At 44.6% G+C, this 21,082-nt stretch overlaps 2 protein-coding genes across 3 annotated transcripts in view; one reads left to right on the top strand and one right to left on the bottom strand.

Moving 5' to 3' along the window:
* The window catches only part of LOC121586689 (juxtaposed with another zinc finger protein 1), a 30,015-nt gene extending 15,266 nt beyond the window's left edge, over window positions 1-14,749 (top strand). Inside the window, exons 2-6 of one of the 2 annotated variants that reach the window (XR_006003956.2) lie at window positions 6,003-6,075; window positions 10,022-10,218; window positions 11,283-11,452; window positions 11,903-13,072; window positions 13,131-14,749. Coding sequence is in view for 1 of the 2 variants with exons in the window: in XM_041903606.2 (XP_041759540.1) it covers window positions 6,003-6,075; window positions 10,022-10,218; window positions 11,283-11,452; window positions 11,903-12,079 (617 nt within the window). In the remaining variant the exon portion in view is untranslated. Of the gene's footprint in view, window positions 1-6,002; window positions 6,076-10,021; window positions 10,219-11,282; window positions 11,453-11,902 lie in introns of both variants that reach the window. The other variant, XM_041903606.2, reaches the window with a different exon arrangement.
* Window positions 14,750-14,814: 65 nt separating this feature from the next.
* Window positions 14,815-21,082, bottom strand: part of LOC121586688 (tax1-binding protein 1 homolog A) — a 52,592-nt gene continuing 46,324 nt past the window's right edge. The window contains exons 16-17 of the mRNA XM_041903605.2: window positions 16,527-16,612; window positions 14,815-16,301 (exon numbers count right to left, since the gene is read on the bottom strand). Of these exons, the coding sequence (XP_041759539.1) occupies window positions 16,091-16,301; window positions 16,527-16,612 (297 nt within the window). The 3' untranslated portion in view covers window positions 14,815-16,090. The remainder of the gene's footprint in view (window positions 16,302-16,526; window positions 16,613-21,082) is intronic.

Genomic DNA, 21,082 nt, shown 5'->3' with positions numbered 1-21,082 from the left:
ATGTGCGGGGGCACCGGCTAGTTGAGGTAGTTGAAGTAATATGTACATGTGGGCAGAGTTAAAGTGACTATGCATAAATAATTAACAGAGTAGCAGCAGCGTAAAAGGATGGGGTGGGGGGGCAGTGCAAATAGTCCGGGTAGCCATGATTAGCTGTTCAGGAGTCTTATGGCTTGGGGGTAGAAGCTGTTGAGAAGTCTTTTGGACCTAGACTTGGCACTCCGGTACCGCTTGCCGTGCGGTAGCAGAGAGAACAGTCTATGACTAGGGTGGCTGGAGTCTTTGACAATTTTGAGGGCTTTCCTCTGACACCGCCTGGTATTGAGGTCCTGGATGGCAGGAAGCTTGGCCCCAGTGATGTACTGGGCCGTACGCACTACCCTCTGTAGTGCCTTGCGGTCGGAGGCCAAGCAGTTGCCATACCAGGCGGTGATGCAACCAGTCAGGATGCTCTTGATGGTGCAGCTGTATAATTTTTTGAGGATCTGAGGACCCATGCCAAATCTTTTCAGTCTCCTGAGGGGGAATAGGCTTTGTCGTGCCCTCTTCACAACTGTCTTGGTGTGTTTGGACCATGATAGTTCGTTGGTGATGTGGACACCAAGGAACTTGAAGCTCTCAACCTGTTCCACTACAGCCCCGTCGATGAGAATGGGGGGCGTGCTCAGTCCTCTTTTTTTTCCTGTAGTCCACAATCATCTCCTTTGTCTTGGTCACGTTGAGGGAGAGGTTGTTGTCCTGGCACCACACGGCCAGGTCTCTGACCTCCTCCCTATAGGCTGTCTCATCGTTGTCGGTGATCAGGCCTACCACTGTTGTGTCGTCGGAAAACTTAATGATGGTGTTGGAGTCGTGCCTGGTCATGCAGTCATGGGTGAACAGGGAGTACAGGAGGGGACTGAGCACGCACCCCTGAGGGGCCCCCGTGTTGAGGATCAGTGTGGCAGATGTGTTGTTACCTACCCTTACCACTTGGGGGCGGCCCATCAGGAAGTCCAGGATCCAGTTGCAGAGGGAGGTGTTTAGTCCCAGGATCCTTAGCTTAGTGATGAGCTTTTGAGGGCACTATGGTGTTGAATGCTGTGCTGTAGTCAATGAATAGCATTCTCACGTAGGTGTTCCTCTTTTCCAGGTGGGAAAGGGCAGTGTGGAGTGCAATAGAGATTGCATCATCTGTGGATCTGTTGGGGCGGTATGCAAATTGGAGTGGGTCTAGGGTTTCTGGGATAATGCTGTTGATGTGAGCCATGACCAGCATTTCAAAGCACTTCATGGCTACAGACGTCAGTGCTACGGGTCGGTAGTCATTTAGGCAGGTTATCTTAGAGTCCTTGGGCACGGGGACTATGGTGGTCTGCTTGAAACATGTTGGTATTACAGACTCAGTCAGGGACATGTTGAAAATGTCAGTGAAGACACTTGCCAGTTGGTCAGCACATGCTCGGAGTACACGTCCTGGTAATCCGTCTGGCCCTGCGGCCTTGTGAATGTTGACCTGCTTAAAAGTCTTACTCACATCGGCTACGGAGAGCGTGATCACATAGTCATCCGGAACAGCTGGTGCTCTCATGCATGCTTCAGTGTTGCTTGCCTCGAAGCGAGCATAGAAGTGGTTTAGCTCGTCTGGAAGTCTTGTGTCACTGGGCAGCTCGCGGCTGTGCTTCCCTTTTGTAGTCTGTAATAGTTTTCAAGCCCTGCCACATCCGACGAGCGTCAGAGCCAGTGTAGTACGATTCAATCTTAGTCTAGTCCTGTATTGACTCTTTGCCTGTTTGATGGTTCGTCGGAGGGCATAGCGGGATTTCTTATAAGCATCCGGGTTAGAGTCCCGCTCCTTGAAAGCGGCAGCTCTACCCTTTAGCTTAGTGCAGATGTTTCCTGTAATCCATGGCTTCTGGTTGGGGTATGTACGTACGGTCACTGTGGGGACGACATCATCGATGCACTTATTGATGAAGCCAGTGACTGATGTGGTGTACTCCTCAATGCTATCTGAAGAATCCCGGAACATGTTCCAGTCTGTGCTAGCAAAACAGTCCTGTAGCTTAGCATCTGTGTCATCTGACCACTTTTTTATTAACCGAGTCACTGGTGCTTCCTGCTTTAGTTTTTGCTTATAAGCAGGAATCAGGAGGATAGAGTTATGGTCAGATTTGCCAAATGGAGGGCGAGGGAGAGCTTTGTATGCGTCTCTGTGTGTGGAGTAAAGGTGGTCTAGAGTTTTTTTTTCCTCTGGTTGCACATTTAACATGCTGGTAGAAATTAGGTAGAACGGATTTAAGTTTCCCTTTATTAAAGTCCCCGGCCACTAGGAGCGCTGCATCTGGATGAGCGTTTTCCTGTTGATTTATGGCCTTATACAGCTCATTCAGTGCAATCTTAATGCCAGCATTGGTTTGTGGTGGTAAATAGACAGCTATGAAAAATATAGATGAAAACTCTCTTGGTAAATAGTGTGGTCTACAGCTTATCATAAGATACTCTACCTCAGGCGAGCAAAACCTCGAGACTTCCTTAGTATTTGATTTTGTGCACCAGCTGTTGTTTACAAATATACACAGACCGCCACCCCTTGTCTTACCGGAGTCAGCCGTTCTATCCTGCCGATGTAGCGTATAGCCCGCTAGCTGTATGTTATCCATGTTGTCGTTCAGCCACGACTCGGTGAAACATAAGATATTACAGTTTTTAATGTCCCGTTGGTAGGATAACCGTAATCTTAGGTCATCCAATTTGTTCTCCAATGATTGAAGATTGGCTAATAGGATTGATGGGAGCGGCAGTTTATTCGCTCGCCGTCGGATCCTTACAAGGCACCCCGACCTACGTCCACGATATCTCCGTCTCTTCCTCATGCGAATGACGGGGATTTGGGCCTTGTCGGGTGTCTGTAGGATATCCTTCGCGGCCGCCTCGTTGAAGAAAAAATCTTCGTCCAATGCGAGGTGAGTAATCGCTGTCCTGATATCCAGAAGCTCTTTTTGGTTATAAGAGACGATGGCAGAAACATTATGTACAAAATAAATTACAAATAACGCGGAAAAACACACATAATAGTACAATTGGTTAGAGGGCTGTAAAACGGCAGCCATCTTCTCCGGCGCTGTTAAACTACAGCGCTCTCTCTCTCTTCACCCACCTATGTCCTCTGCTCCTCTCTCTCTCGCTCTCTCTCTCTCTCTCTTCACCCACCTATGTCCTCCGCTTCCCTCTCTCTCTCTCTCTCTCTCTCTCTCTCTCTCTCTCTCTCTCTCTCTCTCTCTCTCTCTCTCTCTCTCTCTCTCTCTCTCTCTCTCTCTCTCTCTCTCTCTCTCTCTCTCTCTCTCTCTCTCTCTTCACCCACCTATGTCCTCTGCTCCTCTCTCTCTCTCTCTCTCTCTTCACCCACCTATGTCCTCTGCTCCTCTCTCTCTCTCTCATTTCAATTTAAGGGCTTTATTGGCATGGGAAACGTATGTTAACATTGCCAAAGCAAGTGAAGTAGATAGTAAACAAAAGTGAAATAAACAAATATTAACAGTAAACATTACATTCAGAAGTTCCAAAAGAATAAATACATTTCAAATGTCATATTATGTATATGTACAGTGTTGTAACAATGTGCAAATAGTTAAAGTACAAATGGGAAAATAAATAAACATAAATATGGGTTGTATTTACAATGGTGTTTGTTCTTCACTGGTTGCCCTTTTCTTGTGGCAACAGGTCACAAATCTTGCTGCTGTGATGGCACACTGTGGTTTTTCACCCAGTAGATAAGGGAGTTTATCAAAATTGGATTTGTTTTCAAATTCTTTGTGGATCTCTGTAATCTGAGGGAAATATGTGTCTCGAATATGGTCATACATTTGGCAGGAGGTTAGGAAGTGCAGCTCAGTTTCCACCTCATTTTGTGGGCAGTGTGCAAATAGCCTGTCTTCTCTTGAGAGCCAGGTCTGCCTACGGCGGCCTTTCTCAATAGCAAGGCTATGCTCACTGAGTCTGTACAAAGTCAAAGATTTCCTTAAGTTTGGGTCAGTCACAGTGGTCAGGTATTCTGCCACTGTGTACTCTCTGTTTAGGGCCAAATAGCATTCTAGTTTGCTCTGTTTTTTTAAAATTCTTTCCAATGTGTCAAGTAATTCTCTTTTTGTTTTCTCATGATTTGGTTGGGTCTAATTGTGTTGTTGTCTCTCTCTCTCTCATAGAGTGTATGTAGGCTAAGTTAAGTGTTCTGGTTTCTGGATCTCAGCAGCAGGTAGAATGATTAAAGCACGGCAGTAAAAACCTGCTTAAGACCACCTCAGTGGACCACCTCAGACGTGTGCGCGAGAGATTCAGAGAGAGGGAGGGACAGAGAGAGAATGCGAGAGAGACTGCTTTGTGTGTGTGCGTGTGCACACACATGTCAGGTTGTATGGGTGTTTGCTGGTCTCCCTGGTGTGCTCCTCTACTGTGGGAAGTCTGAATTATTTCTTAATTATGAGGTGTGAATGTCTGAAGCCAAAGTACTGCTAAGGCCAAGACCAAACACACACACACACACACACACACACACACAGAGGGAGACTGTTAAAAATGGCACAGAGATAATCTAGCTCTGGTCATCTGTGAACCATGATACACACAACCATAATTACATACATACACACACATTGTCTCCACTTACTCTCACTCACTCTCACACGTATTGAGGCTCACACCAAGGCTGAACTGATACTCAGAAACACAATATATTCTAAAAGTTAAACACATGTCATAGTATACACACAGTATGGTTGACTCCTGATAAGTGCACATCAGATTAGATACGTGTAAACTCTGTCAAGTACAGTGCATTACACAGCATAGTTGCGGAGCAAAGATATCAATTATATAATCTTGACGCAAGTACGCAGGATCACCATTTTGCTTAGCTAATTGCGTTCTTGCGTTGCGTGTGTACGTATGTTAGGCCTTATGAATTAGGCTGTACACATTCACAACAAGCCATTGCATTGCATATATATTCGGCTATTGACTGTATTTCTACTCAGTGTGGTATACTGTGGTAGTGTGCAGTTGTGGCTTAGCACACATTCATCACATTGCACACACACTGTCTCTCACACACACTCTCACGCTCATTTTTTAAGTTTGGCCTGGTGGCCCCAGGCAGTGGAAGCTGCCTGCTGCAGTGTTACTGAGGTGTGTTTGTGTGATATTTCTAGTATATCCACCATAACCTCCACCTCCTTCCATCCCCTGTACATAGCACCATATTACAGAGAGGGTTATGTACATGGTGCTGTGTATAGTGTTCTTGGTTACATAACCCTCTCTGTAACATGGTGTAATGTACAGAGTTCTTGGTTACATAACCCTCTCTGTAACATGGTTCTATGTAATCAAGAACAACTGTACTGGATGTTTGCTAACAGTTTGTCTCCCCTTGTGCTTCTCATGTACTATGCTGATACATACTGAAAGATTTCAAGACTCAGAATCTATTTCCGTATTTAAGTTTAAAAAAAAATCTAAATATCCATATGAATCTATTTTACAGTAACTAACTACCCCCTTTTCTATCTCTGTCTCTCTTTCTTGCCCCCTCTTTCTCTCGCCCCTCTCTCTCGCTCTCTCTTTCTCTCTCTCTCTCTCGCCCCTCTCTCGCCCCTCTCTCTCTCCTCTCTCTTCTCTCTCTCTCTCTCTTCTCTCTCTCTCTCTCTCTCTCTCTCTCTCTCTCTCTCTTCTCTCTCTCTCTCTTCTCTCTCTCTCTCTCTCTCTCTCTCTCTCTCTCTCTCTCTCTCTCTCTCTCTCTCTCTCTCTCTCTCTCTCTCTCTCTCTCTCTCTCTCTCTCTCTCTCTCTCTCTCTCTCTCTCTCTCTCTCTCTTTCTCTTTCTCTTTCTCTCTCTCTCTCTCTCTCTCTCTCTCTCTCTCTCTCTCTCTCTCTCTCTCTCTCTCTCTCTCTCTCTCTCTCTCTCTCTCTCTCTCTCTCTCTCTCTCTCTCTTTCTCTTTCTCTTTCTCTTTCTCTCTCTCTCAGACACAGATCCTCGTGTTCTGGAGAAACAGGAGCAACAACAGCCCACCTACCTGGCCCTGAGCTACATCAACAGGTAACATACACACCACAGGAGGTTGGTGGTACCTTAATTGGTGAGGACAGGCTCATGGTAATGGCTGGAGCGGAATCAGTGGAATGGTATCAAATACATCAATCACATGGTTTCCATGGTTTCCAGGTGTTTGATGCCATTCCATTGACTCCGTTACAGCCATTATTATGAGCCGTCGTCCCCTCAGCAGCCTCCACTGATACACACGTAAATGCCACACATACACACACACACACACACACTCTATAGAGAGCAGTGTTGCTCTAATGATGGAGCAGTTTTGACAAAGACTAGCATACATGACATAATATTTCCTAACACTTTTCACAACATATTGTGTGTTCCCTCAGGCCACTACTCTACTACCACATATCTACAATACAAACTCCATGTGTACGTGTGTGTAGAGTGCGTGTCTTATCATGTGAATGTGTGTCTGTGCCTGTGTGTGTCTCTTCACAGTACCCGTTGTTCCATAAGGTGTATTTGTATCTGTTTTTTAAAATCTGATTCTACTGCTTGCATTAGGTACCTGATGTGGAATAGAGTTCCATGTAGTCATGGCTCTATGTAGAACTGTGCGCCTCCCATAGTCTGTCCCGGACTTGGAGATTGTGAAGAGACCTCTGGTGGCATGTCTTGTGGGTATGCATGGGTGTCTGAGCTGTGTGCTAGCAGTTTAAACAGACACCTCGGTGTATTCAGCATGTCAACACTTCTAACAAAAACAAGTAGTGATGAAGTCAATCTCTCCTCCACTTTGAGCCATGAGAGATTTACATGCATATTATTAATGTTGATGGTGTTGCTAAAAAGGCAGAGTAGTGCTTAATTATGGACAGACTTCTCCCCATCTTAGCTACTGTTCTATCAACATGTTTTGACCATGACAGTTTACAATCTAGGGTTACTTCTAGCAGTTTAGTCACCTGAACTTGCTCAATTTCCACATAATTTATTACAAGATTTAGTTGAGGTTCAGGGTTTAGTGAATAATTTGTCCCAAATACAATGCTTTTAGTTTTTAAAATATTTAGGACTAACTTATTCCTTCCACACATTCTGAAACTAACTGCAGCTCTTTGTTTTGCAGTGATTTCACTCGCTGTAGTAGTTGACGTGTCTAGTCTTGAGTCATCCGCATACATAGACACACTGGCTTTACTCAAAACCAGTGGCATGTCCTTAGTAAAGATTGAAAAAAGTAAGGGGCCTAGACAGCTGCCATGGGAAATTACTTATTCTACCTGGATTTTGTTGGAGAGGCTTCCATTAAAGAACACCCTCTGTGTTCTGTTAGACAGGTAACTCTTTATCCACAATATAGCAGGGGGTGTAAAGCCATAACACAAGTTTTTCCATCAGCAGACTATGATCAACAATGTCAAAAGCCTCACTGAAGTCTAACAAAACAGCTCCCACAATCTTTTTATCATACATTTCTCTCAGCCAATCATCAGTCATTTGTGCCGTGCTTGTTGAATGTCCTTCCCTATAAGTGTGCTGAAAGTCTGTTGTCAATTTGTTTACAGTAAAATAGCATTGTATTTGGTCAAACGATTTTTTCCAAAAGTCTACTTAGGGTTGGTAACAGGCTGATTGGTCAGCTATTTGAGCCAGTAAAGGGGGCTTTACTATTCTTGGGTAGCGGAATTACTTTTGCTTCCTTCCAGGCCTGAGGGCACATACTTTCTAGTAGGCTAAGATTGAAGATATGGCAAATAGGAGTGGCAATATCGTCTGCAATTATCTGCAGTAATTTTCCATCCATGTTGTCAGACCCCGGTGACTTGTCATTGTTGATAGACAACAATACTTTTTTTCACCTCTTCCATACTCACTTTACGGAATTCAAAATTACAATGCTTGTCTTTCATAATTTTATCAGTTATACTTGAATGTGTAGTGTCAGCGTTTGTTGCTGGCATGTCATGCCTAAGTTTGCTAATCTTGCCAATTAAAAAATAATGAGTAATTGGCAATATCAGTGGGTTTTGTGATGAATGAGCCATCTGATTCAATGAATGATGGAGCTGAGTTTGCCTTTTTGCCTAAAATTTAATTTAAGGTGCTCCAAAGCTTTTTACTATCTTTATATCATTTATCTTTGTTTCATAGTATAGTTCCTTCTTCTTTTTATTCAGTTTAGTCACATGATTTCTCAATTTGCAGTACGTTTGCCAATTGGTTGTGCAGCCAGACTTATTTGCCATTCCTTTTGCCTCATCCCTCTCAACCATACAACTTTTCAATTAATCATCAATCCACAGGGATTTAACAGTTTTTACAGTAATTTTCTTAATGGGTGCATGCTTATTAGTAACTGGAATAAGCAATTTCATAAATGTGTCAAGTGCAGCGTCTGGTTGCTCCTCATTACACACCACAGACCAACAAATATTATTTACATCAACAACGTAGGAATCACTATAACACGTATTGTATGACCTCTTATACACTATATTAGGCCCAGCCTTTGGAACTTTTGTTTTCCTAGATATGGCTACTATATTGTGATCACTACACCCGATGGATTTGGATACTGTTTTAAATAACATTTCTGCAGCATTAGTAAAGATGTGATCAATACATGTTGATGATTTCATTCCTGTGCTGTTTGTAACTACCCTGGTAGGTTGACTGATAACCAGGTTGCAGGCACTGGTTACAGTTTGAAGCTTTTTCTTGAGTGGGCAGCTTGATAATAATAATAATAATATGCCATTTAGCAGACTTACATTTTTACGTATGGGTGGTCCCGGGGATCGAACCCACTACCCTGGCGTTACAAGCGCCATGCTCTACCAATTGAGCTACAGAGGACCACCTTTGATGAAAGCCAGTCAATATTTAAATCACCCATAAAATATACCTCTGTTGATACACATACATTATCAAGCATTTCACACATGTTATCCAGATACTGACTGTTAGCACTTGGTGGTCTATAGCAGCTTCCTACAAGAATGGGCTTTAGGTGAGGCAGATGAACCTGTAGCCATATTACTTAAACAGTATTTAACATGGGATCCTCTAAGCTTTACAGGAATGTGGTTCTGAATATAAACAGCAACACCTCCACTATTGGCATTTGTCTTTTCTGTAGATGTTATAACCATGTATTTCTACCACTGTATCATCAAATGTATTATCTAAGTGAGTTTCAGAGATGGTCAGAATATGAATGTAATATGTTACTAGCAAATTATTAATTTCATGAACCTTATTTCTATAAGGGAGGGAGCGAGAAGAGAGAGGGAGGGAGGGAGCGAGAAGAGAGAGGGAGGGAGGGAGCGAGAAGAGAGAGGGAGGGAGGGAGGGAGCGAGAAGAGAGAGAGAGGGAGGGAGGGAGCGAGAAGAGAGAGGGAGGGAGGGAGCGAGAAGAGAGAGGGAGGGAGGAGCGAGAAGAGAGCGGGAGGAGGGAGGGAGCGAGAAGAGAGCGGGAGGGAGGGAGGGAGCGAGAAGAGAGCGAGAGGGAGGGAGGGAGCGAGAAGCGAGGGAGGGAGCGAGAAGAGAGGGAGGGAGAAGAGGGAGAAGAGGGAGGGAGCGAGCGAGAAGAGGGAGGGAGGGAGCGAGCGAGAAGAGGGAGGGAGGGAGCGAGAAGAGGGAGGGAGGGAGTGAGAAGAGGGAGGGAGGGAGTGAGAAGAGGGAGGGAGCGAGAGAAGCGGGAGAGAGGGAGGGAGCGAGAAGAGGGAGGGAGGGAGCGAGAAGAGGGACCGAGAGAAGCGGGAGGGAGGGAGCGAGAAGAGGGAGGGAGAAGAGGGAGGGAGCGAGAGAAGAGGGAGGGAGGGAGGGAGGGAGGGAGCGAGAAGAGGGAGGGAGGGAGGTAGGGAGTGAGAAGAGGGAGAGAGAAGAGGAGGAGATACTACTGTATCATTGTTTAAGTAATCTTTATTTGTATGAGTGTGTGTGTGTAACGTGTGTATTGTGTGTAACGTGTGTCCAGGTTCATGACTGACGCGGCGCGTCGGGAGCAGGAGACCCTGAAGAAGAGGGCCACACCCAAACTTTCCCTGTCAATCACAGGGGGCGTGTCTCGGAACAGCGTGGCCACGCCTCCACGCCACAGCAACGGCAACCTGACTCCTCCCGTGACTCCACCCATCACACCCTCCTCCTCGTTCCGTAGCAGCACACCCACAGGTAAGAGAAAGTGGACACTTAGGATTAGGGCTGGGACGATACCAGTATCGCGATACTCGTTAGTATCATGGCAAGAAAACATAACAAGAATCTGATTTATGTTGTCATCCAGAGTCACATTTATTTATTTCCCAAGCTATGGCATACAATATTTTACATACAGACAGTTTTTAAAGGACCAAAGAATTTGGTGTGCTTCGGTTTTCATTTTTGGCATGGAAAAAATATTTCGATACTGGTAGCGTCTCGGCCCTGCTGAAGATGTATGGCCCCTTGTGGTCTTGTGTGATGCACTGGGTAAAGCATGGTGATCGCAATGCCAGGATTGTGGGTTTGCTTACCTGGGTTCACCCATAAGGAAATGTATTCACCCACTACTGTAAATCTCTTTGGATAAAAGCGTCTGCTGAATGGATTTGCCTCTAATGTTCTAGACTGAGTGTCAATGGAACACTCCTATTGTGAGTGATCCAGACTACATGCCAGTTCAACACGTGTGTTCAGTAGAGAGAGAGCGTGTTCCTGCAGTGATCCCAGTCAACACTGGTAATTACATGTTTGCATGGGTGTGTGTGTGTGTGTGTGTGTGTGTGTGTGTTTCAGAGCCCAAAAGCAGATGTGCAATTCCTGCCCAAATGTTTTCAATCGCAGCACTAGGTCTGCGCTTACACAACCGCGCACGCACGCACACACACCCTTGTTGAAATCCTTTTAACATGTGCCAGGGTGCCATCCACTTCCTCCTGCTGAGGTGAAGCATTTCCTGTGTAATGGTGGTGGGGGGGTACAGTGTGGGTGTACATTGGGGGATGGGGTTGTGATAGTCAGTGTGTGAGTGGAAAAAGTGTTGCACTTTTTCCAGACAAAACAATGAGGACACCTCCCACTTAATGATCTCTTTCAGGGAGCCAACACCCTCCCCCTGGGTGCCACTGACACACACCAAACCCTCTGTCTGCTCCATGCCCCTCTCCTCAAGACAATAGACAGATGTAACTGTCTGTGTTTCCCCTATAGTAATGTTCTCTCTCTTTTCTCTGTCTGTGTGTGTTTTCCCCCTCCAGGCAGTGAGTATGATGATGAGGAGGTGGACTATGAGGAGTCAGACAGTGATGAGTCCTGGACCACAGAGAGTGCCATCAGCTCAGAGTCTATCCTCAGCTCCATGTGTATGAATGGAGGAGAGGAGAAACCCTTCGCCTGCCCTGTGCCTGGCTGCAAGAAGAGATACAAGGTGCAGTACACACACAGCCCCAGCTCACTTCCATGTATTTGGTCCCTAGCTCTATTCTTCTGCTACACGCTAGTCCTCTATAGATCAGTTCAGTGTAGCCTATGATCTGAGTACTGGAGGTTTTCACTTCAATACAGGATCTGAGGGGAAGTTTCCACTAGCAATGTCAACGTTTTCAATGTTGTTCCTGGATGTTGCTTTTAGGGATCCTCACTAAGATAATGTAAAGGGAAATTATTATTTTGATTCCTTTTGTATTTTTTTTCTTCATTAGATGGGATAGTAAGAAAAAGATGGGAGGAGAGGGTGTGTTAGAATAGCAGTCGGAAGGATTCAAACCCACACTTGCACAGGTACATGTATTCTGGAGGCAGAGGCTTAGACCGCTAGACCACCCCAGGCCAGGGTTCTCCTGCTGTCCTCCTGCTAATGTCTCTCCCCGTCATTCAGAATGTGAACGGTATTAAATACCACGCCAAGAACGGCCACCGGACCCAGATTCGTGTGCGGAAGCCCTTCAAGTGCCGCTGTGGGAAGAGCTACAAGACGTCCCAGGGCCTGAGGCACCACACCATCAACTTCCACCCGCCCGTCTCCGCCGACATCATCCGCAAGATGCAGGGCTAGAGACGATCGTCGTGACAACCCCTGGTCACCCACCCAAACATATCCCTATTCCTCACCAGCAATACCCACCCAACCCAACCACCCCAAACCTTTTCAATCGTCAATATCCACCCCACCTCTCCCAACCACCCAAAACATACCCCTATCCCTTCTGTCCCAACTTTAGGGGTGACAACCCAAAACCCTATTCCTTCCTCCCACACACTAAAGGATCTAGTGCATGCTTTAAGTTGTTTTGTCGTTAGCCTTTTTTATGTCTTGTATAATGTTCTATGGTTTTCACATGCTATCTCTAGTTATTTTTTGAATGATATGTATCTTTATAGGCTTAAGTTTTGTTGTTGTACATTTGCACATTCTTCTGCTATCACAACAATTGTCATTACTCTTTGTATTGACATACGGTGCTAACTGTAAAAAAGAAAAAGAGAAAAGAGGGGGATGAGGCAAGAGGAAGGAGTGGATGGATGTTGAGTTGCGTTAAACAGTCTATATATAGATATATAAACAATAGATATGTGTGTATATACAAATATAAGTATTCATAAGCATATACAAAAGTTACTTTATTTTCAAGCTTTATTTTATACTTTATTTTTCAATATATTTTCCAGATATTTTCTTTGATATTTTATCGATAAGTGTGTTTTTCATTCCTCAACCCCCTGAGACAACCTGTTCTGTGGTGTCATAGTTCAAAGTTGAAACAGCTAGGTGACCTCAGGTCTAGATATTCCCATGAGCAAAATAATAACTGACTATGGCTTGAATCCTAACTTGAGATCTGCGTCCAAAATACATTTTTAAGTTTTTCCTATTGCTATTTAATGCACGATTTGCGCTAAAGTTACACATGCAGATTTCATGTTATCATTCGGCCCATATAGAGAAACAGGTAAAGTATTGAATCCCTTCATTCCCACTGTTCTAGAACAGTTTTAGGACTGATCCCCAATGATTCCGGAATGGATTGTGCATCCTGTATTCTAGAAGGTTATTCCAGACTGTAGTGTGAGCAGACCAGTTGAGGCATCATGCTGTATTCTAGAAGGTTATTCCAGACTGTAGTGTGAGCAGACCAGTTGAGGCATCATGCTGTATTCTAGAAGGTTATTCCAGACTGTAGTGTGAGCAGACCAGTTGAGGCATCATGCTGTATTCTAGAAGGTTATTCCAGACTGTAGTGTGAACAGACCAGTTGAGGCATCATGCTGTATTCTAGAAGGTTATTCCAGACTGTAGTGTGAGCAGACCAGTTGAGGCATCATGCTGTATTCTGTTCCAGTTGCCAAGTGTTGTTACTGGTTTCTTTTCCATGATCATTGCCAACAGCTCTCTACTGCCAAACATTGACCATACTATGTGCCTGAGGGGGGAGAGCGACTGTCATAAGAGGTTTCATCTAAGAGGCGCGCAAAAGTGTCAAGGGAATACTGCCTCATTGCGCCTCAAGTGTGACTGTGTGTGTGATGGTAAGTTTTTGTGCATGCTTTTGTCTAAAAGGGCGTGTGTGTGTGTCGAGAGAGATTACACCTACAACCTTTGATTGCCTTGCGTTGTAGACCACAGCATTCCAGTAGTCAGTGTGAGTTGCTTCTAAGCCGAGTCTTTCTGCAGTATCTGAGCTTTTCAGCTTCTAGTGTTATTATTTTGCTTTCTGTTAGTCCATTATAGTGTTACAATTTATGGCTGAAGCTCAAATGTCATAGAACCATATGTGTTACAGTGCCAGGTCACTGGGTGTGTGTCCCAAATTGCACCCTATTCCCTAAGGGCTCTGGTCAAAAGTAGTGCACTATATAGAGAATAGTGCACCATTTGGGTCGTAGATAGTGTCAAACCAAGGCCTTGCCAATTGCTGCTGTAGAGCAGGAGACTGTCTGGTGTACTCTCATAGTGTAAAGGTGGGCATTTTGTGATCCAGTTGGGATATCATGCCTTCAGAGTACAGCGGAGTGGTGGAATGTCAAAAAGTGGTGCCATTTTGTGAAAGGCCGTAAAACATTTCTAACCTGTCATTCTGTTCTGTGATGGTCCCCCACCACACACATTGACATGGGTGTGGTAAAGTGCCGTTAAGGTCAGGGCTCGTATTCACAAAGCATTTCAGAGTAGGAGTGCTGATCTCGGATCAGATTTTCCTTTAAATCATAATGAGTAGGAGGGGGGACCTGATCCTAGATCAGCACTCCTACTCGGAGACACTGAATACAATACAAAGAAAATGGCAGTGAAAGAGGAAGGTAGCATTGTTGGGGTAGTGTTTGTGTGTGCCGTACACAACTTGTTCCGTACTCTGTGCCGGGTTTTCCGTACTTGGAAGCCTTGGCTCTGTAGCGTTCTGGCAAGGGATCAGAGACTGTTAGATGGAGATGCAGGTCGCCATGGTTACAGTTTAAATACACTGTTTAACAGAGCGGGGATGGGAGGAGTACATTAGTCGTGTGTGTGTGTGTGAGGGGGACTATTTCTATTTCGATATACTGTGTACAGTGAATGTATTGTAATGTGCTTTTAAATTATATTTTCATATGTTTCCTATTTGTACGGAGGCAGAGTTTGAGTAGGGAGACCTGTGTACTACGTTAAACTGTCTTTATATACAAGAAGCTGCTTCAAATGTAAACGCGATTACATAAAAATAATTAAAAAGAGCTCTGGAGCCCAGAACTGTCTGTGTGGTTGATTGGTGTGTGTTGTGACCCAAAAGATGGAAAGACAAAATGACAATTGTATCCATTTGACAGTCGTACTTTATTCATAAAGATATTTTTAATGCACACATACAAACCTACACACTCACTCTCATAAAGGTGCAACTTTGAAGCCAAAAGTACAGCACTGTGGTCACATTGAAAGAACAGTAAAATCTCACAGACAGATGACAAGAATTAAAGGACACTCAATGTGGAGACGCACGCACAGCCAAGAGAAACTGACTTGGACCCCAACAAAGGAGGAAAAGATAAGTGAAAGAGTCCATAGCCATATTTCCAGTTACCTTCCCTCCAATCAACTGAAGCGGAATGTCTAGGAGAATGTTACCCTATCCAGTGAACAGAGACCAGGAATTGCACACCAGGAAGTAAAACATCATTGGTCCATCATCATTCTGTCATTACTAAAACATGAGTGAATACATTGAGGTCACGAGCAAGTCAGCCACATTTCTCCATAATAGTTCTACTTCTCATTTATACAGTATACATTCAGAATAATAAAGCCTTTAGTGCAGTCAAATTCAAACAATAGTGCTATTTCATGTTATTTTTTAAAACGTCCGTCTTTTGCTGACAAGAGTCCAACTGTCATACTATTAATTAGTTTCCCCTAACCACAGATCTAGGATCAGATTACCCAACACCAATCTCAACCTTAACCATTAGGAGGTAAAACCCAAAACTGACCTTAGATCAATGTTTAGAGGCAACATCATCCTACTCCCCCTCCAATCCCTGGATGTCACCTGTTTCTACGTGTGGCTACAGTGACTGGGAACAGGAACAGAAAGCGAAGTCTGGCTGATTAGCGCGGATGAATCCTACGGATACTAAACACATGCAGTGATGATGACGCTACAACCTCGAAGCAGAAAGATGACATCAACATGGGACAAAACCAAAGTGCTCCAACTGTAGAATCTAAGGCTCCGACCTTCTCACGCCAAGTATTTATGTTGTTATTTCCCTAAACCGCAAATGACAAACTCCCCCTTACACAATCATACACACTCCTTGATGTTTTTGAAAGGTAGCATGTGAGGCCAGGATTGGAGTTAATTCCATTTAAATTCAGATCCTTAAAAGAGCAATTTTCCCAATGATTTTTCAATTGTTGATGTGGATGACTTGTAATCTCCCCTCCTAGTCAGAGTTAAATTGAAATGAAATCATCGCCAACCCCGATTTGAGCACACGTTCCTAGAATTTTTATAATTTTTTACATCCCTTAATCCAATCCAACCTTCCCTTTTACACACACACACACACACACACCCCCCCAACCTCCCCGCTACTCCATGTTGTCGAAGTTCAGCACATGGCCGTCAAAGTGTGTGAGCACGTGCTTCTCGAAGAGCTGCTGATGGCAGTCGAGGGGGAACTGCTCAGAGCACACGGGACACACCTTCCAGTGGCTCTCCACATGCTGCTCAAAGCTACGCTGCTCAAAATGGGGCGGGAAGATCACCTCGCACAACGGACAGCGCTTGTGGACCTCACTACTGAGGGGGAGTCAGATGTGGAGGAGAGAGTGGGACAGAAAGGGAGAGAGAGGGAGCAGAGAGAGGGGGAGCAAAGAGAGAAGGGGAGCAGAGAGAGAAGGGGAGCAGAGGGAGAGCGAGAGAGGAGGAGCAGAGAGGGGGAGCGAGAGAGTAGGGTTAGGTTTTGTGTGTGTTGGTAAAGCTGGGATAGCATTTTCTGTATTGTCTGTGTGGAGTGTGTGTTACCTGGGGTCGAAACAGAAGCTGCCCCTGTTGTCGTTGCGTCTGCTGCTGGCCTGATGATTGCAGGCAGGCTGCTCCCCATCACCGACCTATAATATACACACACCATTACTGCATGCAACACACACACACACTCTCTCTAGTAGAAACCATGGCTGTCTGAACACTGATGGCTCTCTCCAAAGGTTAATAGTGTGTTAATAGAGCTAGAGAGGAGAGGGTCATGATACCAGTGTATCAGTGAAGAGCAGTGTGTGAGTCTGCGATGCCCTCCCAATACACCCTTGAAGTTGCCTATAGTAACTGATCTAAGGTCAATTTTGCATTTCCCTCCCTAATGCTTGAGGTCTGGATTTGGGGAGGATAAACTGATCCTAGATCTGCGCCCAAGGGCAACTTCTACCAATTAGCCTCATCCAGCCCCCGCGGTCATCAGTCTAACACTAACGAGCTCAGAGTGGGAGACGTTAATTTGACTTTTATTTAAATTAACTCTCCTCTACCATCTCTCTGGTCACCCTGGGGTCCTCCTGTTTAATACCCTTTACAGTATGTTGCCAGTAAAATAAAATAAAATAAAATATCTGGCAATTTTTTAGAACCCAATTCGTACAGTCCCATTTATACCACATTCTTGCCCGGACAAGCCTTTTATATCTCCTGTGCACATGCCAGCAAGTTTAGGAGTGGGAGTAGATGTGGGACTCCTACTTTAATAAATCCATTGAATATTCACCATCACAAAGAAATCATTAATTAGTTTTAGGCAGGTCCTAAGAAACATTATAAAACTAATAACATTTATTTTTCAAAAGAATAGAATGGCATATTTTGAGTTTAATTATGTTACTGGTCTGCGCAGCCTATAGTTATTTTGTTCATTAAACAGACAAGACACACTTAGGCTACCCTGATCACAGTCAACACACATTTTATAGTAGGCTAAGAATAAATGAAATAACAGAATAAAATACAAATAATATTTTTGTGTCACAGCAACGTGTGGAACCACTGTCATATTTCATTGCTTTCCTACCCTTACTCCACTTTGTTTGGGAGCAGGCTTAGGGTCTTACATTGAGAGAGTATCTTCATCATAATAATATGCCATTTAGCAGACGCTTTTATCCAAAGCGACTTACAGTCATGTGTGCATACATTTTTACGTATGGGTGGTCCCGGGGATCGAACCCACTACCCTGGCGTTACAAGCGCCATGCTCTACCAATTGAGCTACAGAGGATACCAATAGAAAATAATAGCAATCTATAACATTTCAAAAGCATGCGAGTCTCGTGTTCATATTTCACAATCTCCAGGCAGGGGGGGTCCCCCCAGATCATATTTATGTATAATGAACCAAAATATAAATGCAACATGCAACAATTTCAAAGATTTTACAGAGTTACAGTTCATATGAGAAAATCAGTCAATTGAAATAAATAAATTAGGCCCTAATCTATGGATTTCACATGACTGGGAATACAGAGATGCATCTGTTGGTCACAGATCCCTTAAAAAAAAAAAGGGCCTCACAATGGGCCTCAGGATCTCGTCACTGTATTTCTGTGCATTCAAATTGCCTGATAAAATAAAATTGGGTTCGTTGCCCGTAGCTTATGCCTGCCCATACCATAACCCCAGCGCCACCATGGGGTACTCTGTTCACAACATTGACATCAGCAAACCGCTCGCCCACACAATGCCATGTTCTGTCAAATTCTCTAAAACGACGATGGAGGCGGCTTATGGTAGAGAAATGAAAATTCAATTCTCTGGCAACAGCTCTGGTGGACATTCCTGCAGTCAGTATGCCAATTGCACGCTCCCTCAAAACGTTATTATTATTAATTATTTTAACATATTGGACCATGCATATAGCCTATGGATGGTCCATATTATCAGGTATGCTATTAGCAATAAGCATTATCACCTGTAGCCCATCTGATGCAGCATAGTCGCAATAAATACATAGGATGAAGCATGGGGTTGCCTATCTGCATTTACCCTATTGGGCTAACCATTAGCTAGATCCCAAGTGTAACCTTTTAACTAGTTAGCATCCTATTGAGGAATTTTATGTCCCTAAAACTTGCATAAGTGAATATAAGTTAGGGCTCCCTGTTAGGGTAACGTGGGGTAAAACGCCATCTGTGGGTAACGCGCCTGTACTTCTCTCAGAAACCACTTAATGTCACCATTTCACCATTGGAGTCCACCTGTGGTAAATTCAATTCATTGGACATGATTTGGAAAGGCACACACCTATCTACACTGCTCAAAAAAATTAAGGGAACACTTAAACAACACAATGTAACTCCAAGTCAATCACACTTCTGTGAAATCAAACTGTCCACTTAGGAAGCAACACTGATTGACAATACATTTCACATGCTGTTGTGCAAATGGAATAGACAACAGGTGGAAATTATAGGCAATTAGCAAGACACCCCCAATAAAGGACTGGTTTTGCAGGTGGTGACCACAGACCACTTCTCAGTTCCTATGCTTCCTGGCTGATATTTTGGTCACTTTTGAATGCTGGCGGTGCTTTCACTCTAGTGGTAGCATGAGACGGAGTCTACAACCCACACAAGTGGCTCAGGTAGTGCAGCTCATCCAGGATGGCACATCAATGCGAGCTGTGGCAAGAAGGTTTGCTGTGTCTGTCAGCGTAGTGTCCAGAGCATGGAGGCGCTACCAGGAGACAGGCCAATACATCAGGAGACGTGGAGGAGGCCGTAGGAGGGCAACAACCCAGCAGCAGAACTGCTACCTCCGCCTTTGTGCAAGGAGGAGCAGGAGGAGCACTGCCAGAGCCCTGCAAAATGACCTCCAGCAGGCCACAAATGTGCATGTGTCTTCTCAAACGGTCAGAAACAGACTCCATGAGGGTGGTATGAGGGCCCGACGTCCACAGGTGGGGGTTGTGCTTACAGCCCAACACCGTGCAGGACGTTTGGCATTTGCCAGAGAACACCAAGATTGGCAAATTCGCCACTGGCGCCCTGTGCTCTTCACAGATGAAAGCAGGTTCACACTGAGCACGTGACAGAGTCTGGAGACGCCGTGGAGAACGTTCTGCTGCCTGCAACATCCTCCAGCATGACCGGTTTGGCGGTGGGTCAGTCATGGTGTGGGGTGGCATTTCTTTGGGGGGCCGCACAGCACTCCATGTGCTCGCCAGAGGTAGCCTGACTGCCATTAGGTACCGAGATGAGATCCTCAGACCCCTTGTGAGACCATATGCTGGTGCGGTTGGCCCTGGGTTCCTCCTAATGCAAGACAATGCTAGACCTCATGTGGCTGGAGTGTGTCAGCAGTTCCTGCAAGAGGAAGGCATTGAGGCTATGGACCGCCCGTTCCCCAGACCTGAATCCAATTGAGCACATCTGGGACATCCTGTCTCGCTCCATCCACCAACGCCACGTTGCACCACAGACTGTCCAGGAGTTGGCGGATGCTTTAGTCCAGGTCTGGGAGGAGATCCCTCAGGAGACCATCCGCCACCTCATCAGGAGCATGCCCAGGCGTTGGAGGGAGGTCATACAGGCACATGGAGGCCACACACACTACTGAGCCTAATTTTGACTTGTTTTAAGGACATTACATCAAAGTTGGATCAGCCTGTAGTGTGGTTTTCCACTTAAATTTTGAGGGTGACTCCAAATCCAGACCTCCATGGGTTGATAAATTTGATTTCCATTGATAATTTTTGTGTGATTTTGTTGTCAGCACATTCAACTATGTAAAGAAAAAAGTATTTAATAAGATTATTTCATTCATTCAGATCTAGGATGTGTTATTTTAGTGTTCCCTTAATTTTTTTGAGCAGTGTATATAAGGTCCCACAGTTGACAGTGCATGTCAGAGCCAAGCCAAGCCATGAGGTCGAAAGAATTGTCTGTAGAGCTCCGAGACAGGATTGTCGAGGCACAGATCTGGGGAAGTGTACCAAAATATTTCTGCAGTATTGAAGGTCCCCAAGAACAGTGGCCTCCATCATTCTTAAATAATTCGCACTCATGGCAAATTGCGTAGCGGTAACAAGCTCAACCATGACGCTGTTAAAAACTCTGGGTTTAAAAGGGTACAGTTTGAACATACAGTATTTAGGAGTTGAGAAATAAAGTAGGAATGGAAAGCTGGGATCGCCCTCTTTTTAACAAATGCCATTTCTTGCATGATTGCAAGAATTGTTGTGCATTGACTGCTTGTCAGAATACAAGTTTCCCTCCCTATGGCACTCGTAACTTGAATGCGTCTCGAGAGGAAAATGTATCACGCATAGAACACACAACAAGCCAACTAGGTAAATAGATAAACTATTCTACTATGGGGTTGTCAGATTTTTCTATTCATTACTTATTTGTTTGCAGAGGAAAAGTTAATATGGACTGTTCTAGCATCTTCAAAGTACGCCTTGACAAATATTTGTTCATGTTTCATATTCTTTGGTGTGGTGGCAATGATTTTACCGTGGCGCAGCGCCACAGTTAAATGACTGTAGCGGAAACACTACTATACGCGATTGAGCAAAATAATAGGCCTACACTCGA

The sequence above is a fragment of the Coregonus clupeaformis genome, chromosome 17 (genome assembly GCF_020615455.1).
Source record: "Coregonus clupeaformis isolate EN_2021a chromosome 17, ASM2061545v1, whole genome shotgun sequence".
NCBI lineage: Eukaryota > Metazoa > Chordata > Actinopteri > Salmoniformes > Salmonidae > Coregonus > Coregonus clupeaformis.
The sequence above is the reverse complement of the archived record's forward strand: the minus strand, read 5'-3'. Positions and strand labels throughout refer to the sequence as shown.